We start from the raw sequence: 14,868 nt of genomic DNA, 5'->3' as shown, positions 1-14,868 counted from the left end.
AAGTATGAAGCACAGGCAAACTATTTCCCTTCTTTTTAACTCACTTACAATCCCCTTCCATCCATTCCTTTCTGACTATCCATATCATAAGTAAGTGACATATTTTGTCATTGGAGGGAACTCACTCCAACGAAATCCGTGCTCTGCATTTAACCCACCCAAGTGACGTGCACACACACAACAAACCCGGGGCAGTGGGCAACCGCGTGCAGCGCCCGGGGAGCAGTGGGGGGTTAGGTACCTTGCTCAAGGGTACCCTAAGGGTACCGATACCCTAACCACGACTGCCCCACATATTTGTGTGGTCCTGTGAAACTATCGCTATAAATAAAAGCTGAAGCAGATAAAATCATTCCAGCATGTGCTTATTGCTGTTTTTGTTTTTATTGTGAAATGGGCTTTTGTTTGAATGTGCTGTAACGCTTTCAAAGCTCCTTTCTATGGACCATTAAACCAGCGGCATGACACCTGTTACCATTTACTGTGATGTGTGTGTGTGTGTTTGTGTGTGTGTTTAGCAGTGCACTTTATAGCTGTACAGTAAAACCAGCGATTCAGTTCTTATTTTGCGTATATTCTGACATATTTTCCATGATTTGAAGTGTTTTGTCTTCTCTGCTCTGTTCTGTCTTTGTATTGCACAGAAACAGCAAATTATATGAGTTTGTCACACAAAGCTTTTGTTTTAATTTATTATTTTTTTTTGGATCAGTCCTTTCACCAGTCTTGTAGCTGAGAGGATCAAAACAAACTGAATGCTCGTGGTTTTCTCCACAACATGCTTTTGGAAAATTCAAATCAAATCAAAAGAAGTCATGCAAATTTTTACAATTACTGTCTTTTCTACACAAAGCCATCCAACCCAGAACCACTGTTACAAGCTCCAGTCAAATAAAATCAAGCTGTGGCCTCAACCAACCCACTCCTGTGCAAATCTGTTTAATAGTCAACACTCTGTATCACTCAGCAGTTATTTTCTAAAGGTCATAAATCTCATCCTGTTTTTATTTTTTTAAATACTGCTGTCACTCTGAGCTTCAGTAATCACTACAAAAACCCAATGAGACCCTGGTGTAACCATTTGATTGTACAAGAGGGCAAAAAGTCACAGCTGCTGCTACTTAGCCTTTCCTAATTTGCATTAACTTCCATACAAAGCAACTTTGATTAGTATGTGAAAGAAATGTTTTAACTTTCCGTGACATTTGCTTCCAAACATTCGAGCAGCTCACCTCAGGGCAGAACACCTGAGCTCACTCTGCGGCATTGCTCCTTAAGCACGCCGGTTGAAAAACACAACTCTTCTTCTCTGTGATCTGGACTTTGTCAAGCTGTGTGTGTCCATAGAGGACTGTTAAGAACACATGTGGTTCCCTTTGACCAGACCACTGGCTTGGTTTAATGCCACACTGGTTTCCTCAATGGGCTCTTCAACAGGCTGTGATGAATAAGAGTCTGAGCTGCAAGACACATGAAACCTTACATTGCTGTCAGAAGGACGGATGAAGAGAAAAAGAAGGAATGAGACAAAGATACAGAGAGAGAGAGAGAGAGAGAGAGAGAGAGAGAGAGAGAAATAAATGTTTTACGGGAACAAGCAAAGAAGAGACACAATAAAGAGGACAAAGCAGAAAGCCAGGGAAGATGGATATGCAGATGCTTTGGACAAATATGTAGTGACAGAATTGGAAGCAACTCCAGTAACACCATCCTAAACATCCCTGTTATATCAGATGCATTGGGATTTCTCAAGAATCAGGATTACGAAGAATCTCTCTACGTTTTCTCTGAAACTATTTGGCTTTCGGATGTGGAAACAAGTTGTGAACACAACACTGACATCATCTTTTCAGTTGATATGGCATCATTTCAGTTGACATGATGTGGAGGCAGCTGTCCTCCACATTGTCCATTAATTCCTGAAAATGGACCCCTCATTTGGCATTATCTCCTGTGTACTGTACAGTGAACACTACCTGCTCTGCACCAAAAGGTGGACAGAGAGTTGGCAACAAACTGGTGGACATGGTGGATTTGACAGCAGAAAGACCCAGATATTTTCCCATGGGTGGAGACCAAAAGCTGAGCTAAAAGAGAATATTGGACTTTTGCGACATTTGTGAGGTGTAAAAACTAGCATTGATAAATCAGTGCTAATGGTCCTCTATGTCTGATGGATGTGCAAATAAGCAACTGTTTGCTAATGCATGTGTCTAATCAACGTGTGATTAAGTTAATGTAAGTTGGAAGTTAATGTCGCATTTACAGCTTCCCAAATGGTCAAGGAAAAAAAAAAAATCTTTGTTTAAGTTACATTAGTCATCATTGCATTCTGCTTCAAGAAGATTTTGTTTGTTTGATTTGATAGATAATAGATAATACATTAATGTCTTGGTAGCCTACTGCATATTGTATAATTAATTTATTAATTAATTAATTTAATAAAGCTATTACTCTCTTGTGGGGTGAAAAACAGACAGACACAGCAACAACACTTCAAAGGAAGTGAAAATGGGTGGCATGTAAAAGCTGAGGCAGACAGAGTGGCAGCATCAGGCAGAAGTGGAGACTTTGTGTTCTCCTCTCAGAGTGTGTGATTAAACCCACCACATCCACTTCCCCTCTATTATCATCAGCCACCACTGGCCCCATGCCTGGACCCTCCACCAGCAGCCCCATGAACAGCATAGCCTTACTAGACAAACATGGCCAGGACGCTGTGGATCGCTGTTGCCCACAGCCGCCAGCAGCACGCTACTGCTTACATGACATCACTGCTATTTTAGGAAAATTACAGTAGAAGGCAATGCAGACAGTCTGATTTCACTGCTGGCCTCCTACTGCTGGCTTCTAAGTATACCGCACAAACAAGCATGTGCTTAGTCACACACATGCGCACACACACACACACACACACACCTCTCTGGTTGCCAGATATATTAATATATTATAGGTGTTCTGTAAGTAATCCCTTTACTGTTCCAAGAGCAGCAGCCGCAGCCACCAGGTCCAGACTGTGTTTCTGTATCAGTCTGAAGCTTTTCAACACCTGAGTAAGAGACAGGAGACGTTTTTGTTACCGCACAGCAATAAATTAGTCTGGAGTTTACAGGAGCCCCTGGACTTAAGTTTGGTCCTCTAGTAGAAATATTAAAAGCACTGTGTTCTGCATAAATGAGGGTATATGTGTTTTTAGGACCCTGATCATGTTTTCTCAGGCTCAGTGTATGTTTCAGGTTGATTGGAGGTGAAGGAACATGTGTTTATAACATTTATTTCAAAGGGGTATTCCCTTGGAGACCTTATTACAATCAAGGCATCCATATTTTTGTGTGTGAGTGTGTGTGAGTGTAAGGGGGGAGGAGACGCTTTTTAAAACTCACTTCCTAAAATTGTTTGTTATTTGTCTGCCCGCTTTTATCTATTTCTCTCTCTCTCTCTTTCCATTTGAGGTCTTGAATGTCATGTCCACAGCAACTTCAGAAAAGTTAAAAGTTATCCAGATGAACAGATAAAAAACAGCAACCAGATCTGCTGAGCAGATGCAACAAACCATCTGTCTGCACTTGTAGAAATCTTCTACACATCAAAAATATCATAAATATCTCAAACACTGGAAAACATTTGAACAGGTTTATTAGGCTAAAACTGAGTTGTTATTTTTTTTAAAACAGTACTCTGAAATTTGTTGCCAAGGCAGTTTGAACTATTTGTGAGTTAAAAGGGAGTTAAAGCAAATTACATTATTCTAGAATAAAATGCATCATAGACATCAAGATATTTTACTGAATAAAAGAAATGATTTGTTGACTTCTGGCTAAAAATCCATATGACTTTTTTTTGTCTTTTGGAGCGTCACCTGTGGGCAGTTCGATCAAGTTGTTTTTAATATGGTTTAAGTAGATAAAAATAAGCAAACAAAAGCTTCAACACCAACACTGCAGACAGAAATGCAACTAGAAATGCTCTCTATCTCCTCTTCTGCTAATTGCTTTCACGTATTCACTGATCCTTTGGAAGGCTCATTATCAGAACAAATGGCAAGATGGATAGATACGTGTTAGAGAGGATCAAGCTTCTGTTCCAAGTGAGAGTAAACAAACCCTTCAAAACATATTAGAGTGCAGCCTGAATTGATCTGTTCTGCTCCCTTTATAGCTGCTTTACCATCAACAGTGTGTGGCTCTAATGGTTCCTCCAGCAGCATGAAATGGCTCCAGCATTGATATCACTGATCCTCCTAACAACCTTCAATATTTAGAAAAAACACCATTAAACCTCTTGATGTGAAGCTTTGTGTGTTTAAAAAGCATCGAGGGAAACAGAAAACAGAGAGAGAGAGAGAGCAATGCAAGAAGACCAAGCTGCTGTAATGTAAAGCATTACTCACCATGTCAAGTTCCTGTGGCTAACGTGTTAGCAAGCAGCTCTCTAGTTACACAGCCAACAGACATGGAGCAACATCAGTCTTGTTTCTTACCTCATGAATGTATCTCTCCCACACTCCACTGATAGCTCTGTTTTGATTTCCACCAGCTTAACCTTGAAAAATTCTACACTACATTCACCAGCTAGTGGCTGTTTGCTATTGAACAAGCAGTATACAATGAGTTCATCAGAGGAATTTTGCTGAAAATACCTGCCACCGCTGGAAATATGGTTGATGAGAGCAGAGGTGCAAGTGTAAAAAAAAAAGCAAAAAAAAAAAAAAAAACAACTGTGATGAAACATGGTCAGTAGATCACAATACACCTTTGCTCAGTTGTTGATGGAAAATATAGTGATTGGTTCTGATTTATCTCCTTTGGAGGTCTAATTCTAGCCTAGCAACATCTGTATAGGTGAGTTCACAGTAGGAGACAACACTGTCAGAGATGGTTAGTCTTTAATAGCAGGTTGCAGTAATTACAGTTAGCATTTTGCTATAGGGACACACACACAAAGGGTGCCACTGTCAATTAACTGAGATGTGTCATTAACATCAGGTTACACAGTGTGAAACTCACAAGAGCTTCTGTCTCATTAGATATGAAAATGAAAATCCTGTCTTCTACATTTACTCTCTGTTTCTGTCTCTCTGTTTCCACTAAATCGCTCCTCTGCTCCTCTTTACTCGGTTAACACTTTCTCCTCCATCACATTGTCTCTGTGATGATTTCTCTGCCGAGCTGTTATGCAGGAGATAACAGCTGTTGTCTCATCTCCTGGATTCATTGCTCTAGTTAACACACTCTGAGTCTTGTTATATCCAATTAAACACTGTGGGTAATGGCCAAGTTCTCCATATGAACTTTCTCCCACACTGAATACTTTAGTGTAAGTGGAAGTAAATGGATTTTGTGTGCTGCAGAATTTCAGCCTATTTTGAGCTCTTCCTCAGAATTTGGAAGCTGAGGAACAGCAGCCTATTATTTAATCTTTTTGTTAAAACCAGCACAAGAGTCGTTATTTGAAATATGCAACACTTTATATTACAGCCTTCTAATTGTAGTGCAATTATCGGCACTTATATAATAATTTTAAATAAGTATGGGGTACAATAAAACATTTACAAGGAACCAAACATTTTGTAATAAAGGGCAAGTAACTCATAAATGATGATGTAACTGCTTTGAATTACAGGATACTTATAAAACACTTATAGGGTACACTGATGTAATTATGAGAAAACACAAAAAGAAAGAGTTTATTTTGAAGACTTCATAAATAAATAAATTCATTGCTAAGTCCCAACAGCAGGCATAGTAAGCCTGCTACAGCTGATGGGATAAATTCCCATTGTATTGACTGTTACTACATCAGTGTGTAGTGTAAATATTATGTAAATATCTGGTCTTAATTAACACAAAATTGTGCACTTATGCACTTGTGGGCTGAGATCTGAAGCGTTACTGTGAACTGCATTCATAGACTACTTTTCGTGGTGACAAATCTGGCCTCACTATTAGTGTTCTGACATCTCACATTTATTGGGCTCTGATTGGACAGGATTTCTAGAAGTCTGCCTGGAATGTCTTCCTCAGCTACCCTTCGAGTTTATGAAATTATGCTGTCACTTTTACAGTGATGAACAACTATTCTTGTACAACGTAATAGTGCAGACACAGAATGAAAAAAACCCTAAAATCATTAGCTGACAGTCTGTAATGTGACAATGAGTTCTGTGCCTTGAAGAAACCGTGAAAAATGTAACACACACACTTACAGCACTTCTGTTTTGCTGTTGGAGAAGGAAGATTAACCACTCAGGATGACAGTTCAGCAGGCAAATACCTGCCTTGTTTAAGAAGGTGCAGGATGATTTACAGGAGGAATGTGCGGCCAGTAAACGAGGCAGATTCCATCAGCCCGCTGCAGCAGGAGCCGAGATGGAAAGTGTTTTACATAGACACAAGCATCCCGTGGCAAGGACACCGGTATTTTTTCCACTGCTGCCAAGGGTTATTTTAATGAGGTTGGACCTTTTCTTGTAGACGGAAGAGACAATGAAGCTGGAGCCACTTCCACCCTCGTCTGGCATGCCTGGCACGCTGCAGTCAGGCATTCTGAGAATGATGGAGAGGCAGAGGCACAGATCAGATGACCTGCGCTGAATAAGAGGCTTGAGTCTGAGGGCTCAAGCTTGATGATTCATTGGTCTCTCTGTTGCTTCTGTCTCGCTATTGTTCTCTATCAATAACCCCTTCTATTTACTCCTCCATACATCTCTTCTATCCCTGTGTCATCTCCTGTTTCTAACTGTCTACCTCGCTTACTCCACCAGGCCTACCCTCTCAGCTCTCTAACGAAGAAGCAGCCAACAGTGCTGGTCATCTGTGGTCCAGATCAAAATGGCTCCATCGGCCTGGTGTGTGCCCGACACCTGCGTATGTTTGTAAGTAAACTGCGGTGAACAAAAACAACTTTTCAGCAGAGTAAATCCCTATTATATTCAACAACACGACAAATGACCAATTGTAAAACACAGTCTGGTGCATACAGAGTCATTACCTCAATCATAAAAGCCATCCAGCAAACTTTAACTTGCATCAGGGCTAACAGGAGACGCTTTATACGGGCCCTCTGCGCTTTACAGAATTTCAGTTCAGCTCCTGTAAACAGCTCAGAGCAGTTATCCCATTACCCTCCCTGCAAGGGCACTCAGACAGTCATGATATCATGCTATTGTTACTCTCATTAAAGTCGTCTGTGTCTTACGCTTGGCTATGATATGATGTCATGACCATGATGTCGGCCCCTCAGGCCACATACTGACTGACATTTCAAGACTGATTGTTTTTGGAGGCAGGATCCATCCTCTTCAGACACATCACAGATCAAGACATGAGCTGTTTCTTTTTTGTCAGTGCAGATGATTTTACAACTCAGTGATTTAACCCTGCACCAGTCTATGACTTTATTGGAAGGGAATTACTGGATATGTGTTTTGGGCTCTCTGGTTTAGAATGGACTGCATTTATACACTTTACCATATGTGTCTGACATGCTAGATTTCCAGTGAGCTGATAGTTGTTATTAAAACCATGTAAGATGGACTCGGATGGCTCTCCGTGGAGCCTCTCTCTTCCTCTGTTTTCCCTTCTTAAGGACAAGGACGAGGACAGAGGTCAGCTCGGATATATTTTATTTCAGTATTCCAGACACGAATATGGAGCTTTCCCATAAACACTATTTTTAAATCTCCCTTTTATCTTTTATTTTGTCACGTTTATTCTAATGCTTTAACCTTCTGCTTCTGTCTTTTCCTGTGTATCTGTGAGAAATTTTACTGCATCTTGAAATGTGCTGTATAAATGATGTTTTATTATCATTATTGTCAAAGTGACTGCACTCTACAGCAGGCCGAATGAGACCACACTTGTCTGAATTTGCTCTAACTTGCGAAACTTGAGTACTTACTTTGGACTGTGAATAGCTCTCCTGGTGTAAGGCTGTATGTTTTTCATGGTGTGATGTGATCCCTGTCAGCAGGAAGACATGCAAGGATACACGTGAGACACAGAGTAACACACAGACAGAGACACACACACAGCCTTGAGCCCCTGATGCAGAGCTGTGAATGTGATTAGACAGAGCGTAGAGATGAATGATCATCTGCAGGCAAACAGGCCAGCTTGCTTCTCACGTCACTCCGAGATGTCCATGTTCACAAAAGCAGGTTGTGTCTGAGGCAGTCATGCACACTTGATTATTTCCGCTGCTAGTTATGGTTATAAACACAATGCTGCATAAAAGCACACATATTATTTGATCAAAGCTAAGGTTTTATGAGAATAAAAATAAGTTCTATGCATATTAGTTCCAGTGTGTTGTTCATATTAAAACAAGAAGACATGATATTATGTTTGGCTCACTACACTGTGTTCTATATACGGCCTGGTTCACAAGGTCACATTTCAATGTCACACTGCAATTGTTTTGAACAAAATGAAACTATCCTTTAGAATATAACCTTACAGAAATCTTTTAACTTATATATTTTACTTATAGAATTTATATAAGTAAGTAAATATATAAATATAAATATAGGATTGTCAAGTACATCTCCAAAGTCTTGTTGCATGTTGAAATGTTTCAACATTTGCTGCAGACCTCATTCCTTCATTCCTAGTGGGATGTGCATGAAAACAAAATACTACAAGACACCATCATCCCTTAGGGGGAGGAAGTGTAACCCTGTCAGACATGAGCATTAACTGGAAAAAGACCTCATCTGTACCCTTCCTGTTCCGTGATACTGATAGCCCTTTCGGCTCTTCCGTAGTTTCACACAGTTTGAGGTTGTAACTGCTGATGAAGTCAAGGGCATGCTGGGACCCCTGACTCACCCGAGGGGCCACACAAACACACTGGATTGTAATTGGCTCGGTTGCTTTCTCTGTGGAGATCATGATGGGGATGAGGTCAGGTGAATGGAGGCTGTTGCAGTTTGATTGATTTAAGGTCACCAAAGAGGCAGCAATTTTTCTGACACAACACATCACATCCACAGCCACATTTGAAAGAACTGTTTATATCCAACAATTTTATTTCATGTGATGTATGTAAAATGCTAGAACATCTAACAATTCAATTCTAGGATTTGTTAGCCAGACGATAAGAAATAATATGCAGTCTATTTCAAATCAGATATTTATATCAAGTATTTAGTCATAAACCAAAGGACTGGACAAACTGGAAATACTAACTTAAAAAAATAATAAAATAAAGTTAAAAACAACATAAATAGAAGAGAAATTTAGTAAAATTTAAACATTTCAAAAGCTGAGCAGCAGAGCAGAAGTGCGAGGCACAAATGAGTCTCAAGCCTGTTCTGTATATGGAAAGTCATAGCTAGCTGAATGCTAAAGTGAAGACATAAGTTCTGAGCTTTTGCTTTGGCTTTTTGCTGGGAACCTCAAATAAACCAGCAGCAGGTAACAAGAAAAGGACTAAAGGCCTTGCTCACGGACACCTCAGTGGTGGTGGTGATGACAAGGTGATGCCTTTCACTTTCCTCACCCAGACTGAAGCAGCACACCTGCAGTCACAAGCTTTCTTCTCCAAGCTCTGCGCCCCCCTTTCTGATGATGGTTTACATGCAAACACGCACGCATAGACTCACAATACTGACAGAGGTTCCTTGGTGCTAAGATTTATCTTTGGGAAGGTCACAGATCACAGGTGTTTCCTGCTGAGCATCATAGACCTTTCACGTTTCACAGACCTTTCAGAGGCATAGATCTATGCCTCTGCCTTTTACGTTCGCGGGCGTCTGGATTTCTACTCCTCTCAGTTTTCAGTTTATAAGGGAAGCATTTGTTCAGGAAGTAGACTGGTAAAAGCACAAAGTGTGATCACTGATCGACATCATTTTCATTCGTCATAAACTGAAGGCCAAATGTACATTGCTGCATCATGTCAGTGTTGGCTGAAATTGGAGGCCCAAGTGTTGATATTATGTAAACTGTCCTCTGTTTTGTTGTGTTTCTTTTTCTGGCTCAGGAATATGAGCCCACCATCTACCACCCCAAACGCTCCACTCAAAGTCTACACCAGGATTTCACAGTCCAGTGTGAGAAGATGGACATCCCTTTCCTCTCCTATCTTCCCACAGAGGTCAGCAGCATTTTTACAGACTGAGACATTTTACAAGAGCTTCAGTGGTGTTGTAGTGTACTATACAGTTTAACTGACACTGTCTATCATTTACTGGCAATGTAAAGTATAAATGAAAACTGCTGAAAACTGCTTTGTTTAAAAGAGTATTTCACCATTGCAAGATGAGAAGTTTGATATTCACATTTGTACAGTCAGTATGTAGCTTGGGCCAAAAGCCAGTTAGCATAGCATAGCACAAAGTCTGGAAATTGGGCATCAGCCAACTCAGCTCTGTGAAAAGGTAACAAAATTCCCTATTCAGCACATTTAAAGCACACTAATATGTATTATGTCATTTTCGTGATCTGTACAAAAACCAAAGACTAAAAGGCACAATTTACTCTATCAAGGAGGTCATGAGCTGCTTTCTGAAGTCTCCACTGGTTGCTTGACAACTGATACAATACAATATGTTAATTGCGAGCTTTGGAGGTGGCTTTGTTTTGTTTTGTTCTTTGTTTGGCCAGCTGTTCCCCAGCGTTTCCTCTTTATGCTCACTTGAGATAATTGGCTGCTGGCTTGAATGGACGGATATGAATTTGGTATTTACCTTGTCATCTAACCCTCAGCAAGAGAGCAAATAAACAAATTTCCTAAAATTTCAAACTCTTGCTTTAAAACACTGCTTTTGGATTTTGTTTGTCTGACTTTCCTTCTCTGTTATTCATCTGGTAAAGCCTTAAAAATTGTTTTATGAACCGCTGGTGAAATTCTGATTTGATTTCATACTGAGGTCTGTTCTGTTTAGGTCCAGCTCATAAATGACGCTTACAACCTCGTGATTGATTCCATGCTTGGCCCAGAGGCAGACTGTGCCAACATTAAGGAGCCCTACTCTGGTATTCTGGTTACCCTGAAACAAATCAAGACCCCAATTGTCAGTGTGGATGTGCCCTCAGGTAAGTACTCATACAAAGTGTAGCTCTCAGGCTGAAGGCTCAAAAACACAACATGATAGATAGACCTGCAGGCAGCTCCCTCAGAGCCTTGGCTCCCAGGCAGGAGTTTTCCAAGTCTGGAGGCACACATGGAGGATAAATCTCATGCTACAGTCAGCTCAGTGTGAGCTCATCATACCCTGAATACATCACCTGCTGAGTGTGAGCACAACGGGCAGAAAATGATCACAACCCTCCTCTCATTATGTTTACATGCCTGCTTTTCTCTCCAACCTTTCTGTCTTCCTCAGGTTGGGATGTAGAAGAACCAAGTCAGGATGGGATTAATCCAGATGTTCTCATCTCACTTACAGCACCAAAGAAGTGTGCCATGAGTTTCTCAGGGAAGCATTTCTTGGCCGGACGCTTCCTGCCCTATGACATCCAGAAAAAATACGAGCTTAACCTCCCAGACTATCCTGGCACAGACAGTCTCATAGAATTGTAACACATGGCAAACATAAGAGCCAGTGTGGCCACTCCTCACTTTAATAAACGTACAGTTAATCTATTCTCTCTCTGTTTTACATTTTATAGATTGTTAATGTGATTTGATGTTAACATCTCAGTTGCGTAGATCAGGCTACATCTTAGCCAAAATGTGCTGATGAGCTACAGTAGGAGGATAATATTTAGAAACTATGGTCATGTCTTTTTAGGGAATGGCATGAGAAGTTTTTGTGTCAGACTACTTGTAACAGCTGTAGCATTACACTGTTTTCTGATTACTTTGCAAAAGACAGGAATTTCTTTTTCCACTGTCGCCATAGAAAGATGAATTTTCTATGAAGCCAACCATTGGAATTTTTCTTCTTCTTCTCCGAATGTTTTTAATGTTCCTGTTCTGCTCTTTTTGTCATGTTTAACTTTCTACTGAAGTGTGCTGCCGAGGTTAGTTAATCTAGAGAGGAAACAGTGAATTTTCTGTTGTGATTTTGGTTTGTTTCATTCAACCTGCATTTCTGAATCAATTTTGTTTCAGTTACTTCATGAGCTGACAGTTCTTGTCCAATAAAAGAGTTCATTTTAAGGAATGGTTCAGTCTCTCATGTTGTTGTTTTCTTACACTTAAAGCTGCTCTGATAGGTGTATTTTATATTAACAATGACTGATGTGACTATAAAATGACTCCATGTAGTGTGAAGTAAGTGGTTCATAGTGACAAACACACCAAGAAGTGCAGGCTAGTTTCCATGCAGCCTTTTGGCCTATTTTGGATTGTTCAGCTACTCTGGCCCACAACTCTGGGGTGTATAGTACCGAGCAAGCTGGACACAGTTGGGGTTTCTTTGCATGAGCTGGTTCGAGAAAACCTAAAAGTCAAGTCAGAGATAATGAGTATCACGACTGTGGTTGTCCGCTTTTCTTTGTTAACTCAGATTTTCTGTTTCAAGCCTTTTGTGAGATCCCATGAAAAGGAGAGTCTGGTGCCTTATTTGACTCTTCTTCCACACAAAATGGACTGATGACACGCCCCCTACTTCAGTCAAGTGGAACATGTTGTTATAGTGGAGAGCTGTGACGAATACAATAAATATTACAGCAAAAAGCAACACATTTACTACAAATAAGGTGACAGAGGAATGCTGGAAGAAAAGAGGCCATTGTGATTTTACCACCCTGTGCTCTCAGTGCTTCCTGTTTCTGACATGACAGCTGTACATTGTAGAGCTCTTTTGCTAGCGACAGATTTAAATGTTGTACTCAAGAACTGCATTCAAGTCTAACACTCTCCCATACTGAAGGATACATGGAAATCATCCTTTTAGTGTATGGATGATGTAATATTTAAAGTGTTAGTTTATATATAAATATTTTGTGCGCCACAGCTAAATATATGAAGGTTCTTGTGGCAAAAACACAACATGTTGCACACAGTTTGTGCTGCTGTAGTTGCATGACTTCGTTTGGTGTAATTACTAACATGTCGTTTGGCAAGTTTGCATATATGACACATTCTGTGAGGTGAGAATCTATTATTGTTCACAGAAAAAAGAATTAGTGAAAGGGTGGCTCTGTTTATGGCCACTCTAATCCAGAACTCAGAATAAGAGCTCCTCTGCACGCAGCAGCTAAAGGGCCAACTAGTTTTGGTCAAATCAGGAGCTGATAGAAAACAAAAGTACAGTGTCAATAGGGACAGAGTCAATATTGGATCAGAAACATGATGCAAAATGAATGATGCTAATGTTCCTTGGTGTCTTTTGGACATGTAAATAAGCAGATAATTGCTAAAAGCCATAACACCTTTACATGGTGACAACTTGCCCCAATATCACCAAAAAAACACAGTATAGTACAGAAACACAGAAAAATACACAAATACATCTCTCTTACATCACACTCTTTTAGCTGGTATTATATATATTACTACTATACTCAGGTTTGTTAAATAATGTTTCATTGTGTTATCTTCAAAGCTGAAGTAAAAGACTGTTGGTGCTGGTAGTGGGAGAATCTTTGAGTGTCATCCACTGAACACGGCCTGTTCTGTTAAACGATGGTCATTAATCACCAGGCCACATAGCTGTGTTACATGCACATCACGTGCAATTAGTGTTGATGAGCTCACATTGTTACTTCTGTTTATTGGGTCCCAACTGGATTTGATTTGGCAGTGAAAGCCGTAAACAGGTGTGATCAGGCTGTAATGAGCTGTAGAGGAAGGCCTCTCATTACCGAGCTCAGGGCTGCAGGCTTCAATGAAAATGACTAAGCAAGACTGAGGTGCTGTTTATGGATGAGGTAATGTGTGGTAATGTGTATTTATACAAAGCAGGAGCTTCTTCTGAATACTAATCCACTAATGCCCGGTGTGTGTGTGCACATGTGTGAGTGGGTGTGGAAAGTCAGTGAAAAGGAATGTTGATGCGTTTTTTTTTTTCACCGGGTGGTATTAAATCTGTCAGAGGCGAACAGATGAGGGTTGTACAAATATGTCTGAGAGCTCAGCGGTCCTGTCTTTCATGCTTGTCCAATCCCTGTCAGGAAACGACGACTTGTCACCACAGTGTCATTTGTGCTTTTCATAGGAGCGCTTGAGTAAGGAGCACTGCTGTGGTCGGTGGATCAGAGAACTGAACTGACAGTAGCACTTGTTTTAATATCCAGGGAGACACAGTCTTACATGGAGAAGAAATGCGGTCAAAAGATTTAGTGGAGTTGGTGATAGAGCACAGCATGGAGGCAGGAAGATTAATTTAGTGCTCAAGTTGTACAACACACAAAAGCTCAAATTCCAAAAATTCACAAGGCTTCTTCTCCAATAACAAGGTTCCACTCCTTTTTCATTTTTCGCTTTATTTCATAAATATTAGTGGTAAAATCAAATAATGATTGCATGTTTCACATTTTACAATTTCCATTACTATTTCAAAAATTATTTAATCTTTTGCTTTTATCAGGAATAAAAGATACATCACCACAAGTACAAACTAATGACCAACCAGGAGAAGATACAACACAGCACAAAACAAGACAAGACAGTGAGATCATAATGAATGGGTGATCACATGATTAAATGTCTGATCACTCCCTAAAAGCTATTTCAAAGTTTTATGAAAGGGTCTGAAATTCCTCATAAGTGCAGTGTGTCACTGAGCTGCTCGGTTCTGCAGACACTGATGGATAAATATACAAAAAGCAAATTTCATGATATGTTCAAAACTTATTTTATATTTTATAACCTCAGTATTTGCACTAGCGTCCTTGACTGTTATTTTATGTTTTGACTGTTTATTTTATGTCTTCTTTTTGCTACTACCTATTTATATTTTCCTTTTTTTCACCT

At 40.1% G+C, this 14,868-nt stretch overlaps 1 protein-coding gene across 1 annotated transcript in view; it reads left to right on the top strand.

Annotated features, from left to right (window-relative positions):
- yjefn3 (YjeF N-terminal domain containing 3) overlaps window positions 1-12,103 on the top strand; it is a 40,483-nt gene extending 28,380 nt beyond the window's left edge. Inside the window, exons 3-6 of the mRNA XM_046390912.1 lie at window positions 6,764-6,874; window positions 9,985-10,098; window positions 10,889-11,039; window positions 11,330-12,103. Of these exons, the coding sequence (XP_046246868.1) occupies window positions 6,764-6,874; window positions 9,985-10,098; window positions 10,889-11,039; window positions 11,330-11,526 (573 nt within the window). The 3' untranslated portion in view covers window positions 11,527-12,103. The remainder of the gene's footprint in view (window positions 1-6,763; window positions 6,875-9,984; window positions 10,099-10,888; window positions 11,040-11,329) is intronic.
- The last annotated feature ends 2,765 nt before the right edge of the window (window positions 12,104-14,868 follow it).

This window comes from Scatophagus argus, chromosome 6 (genome assembly GCF_020382885.2).
Source record: "Scatophagus argus isolate fScaArg1 chromosome 6, fScaArg1.pri, whole genome shotgun sequence".
Lineage (NCBI taxonomy): Eukaryota > Metazoa > Chordata > Actinopteri > Scatophagidae > Scatophagus > Scatophagus argus.
Note: the sequence above shows the minus strand (reverse complement) of the source record. Positions and strands in the feature narration are given on the sequence as shown.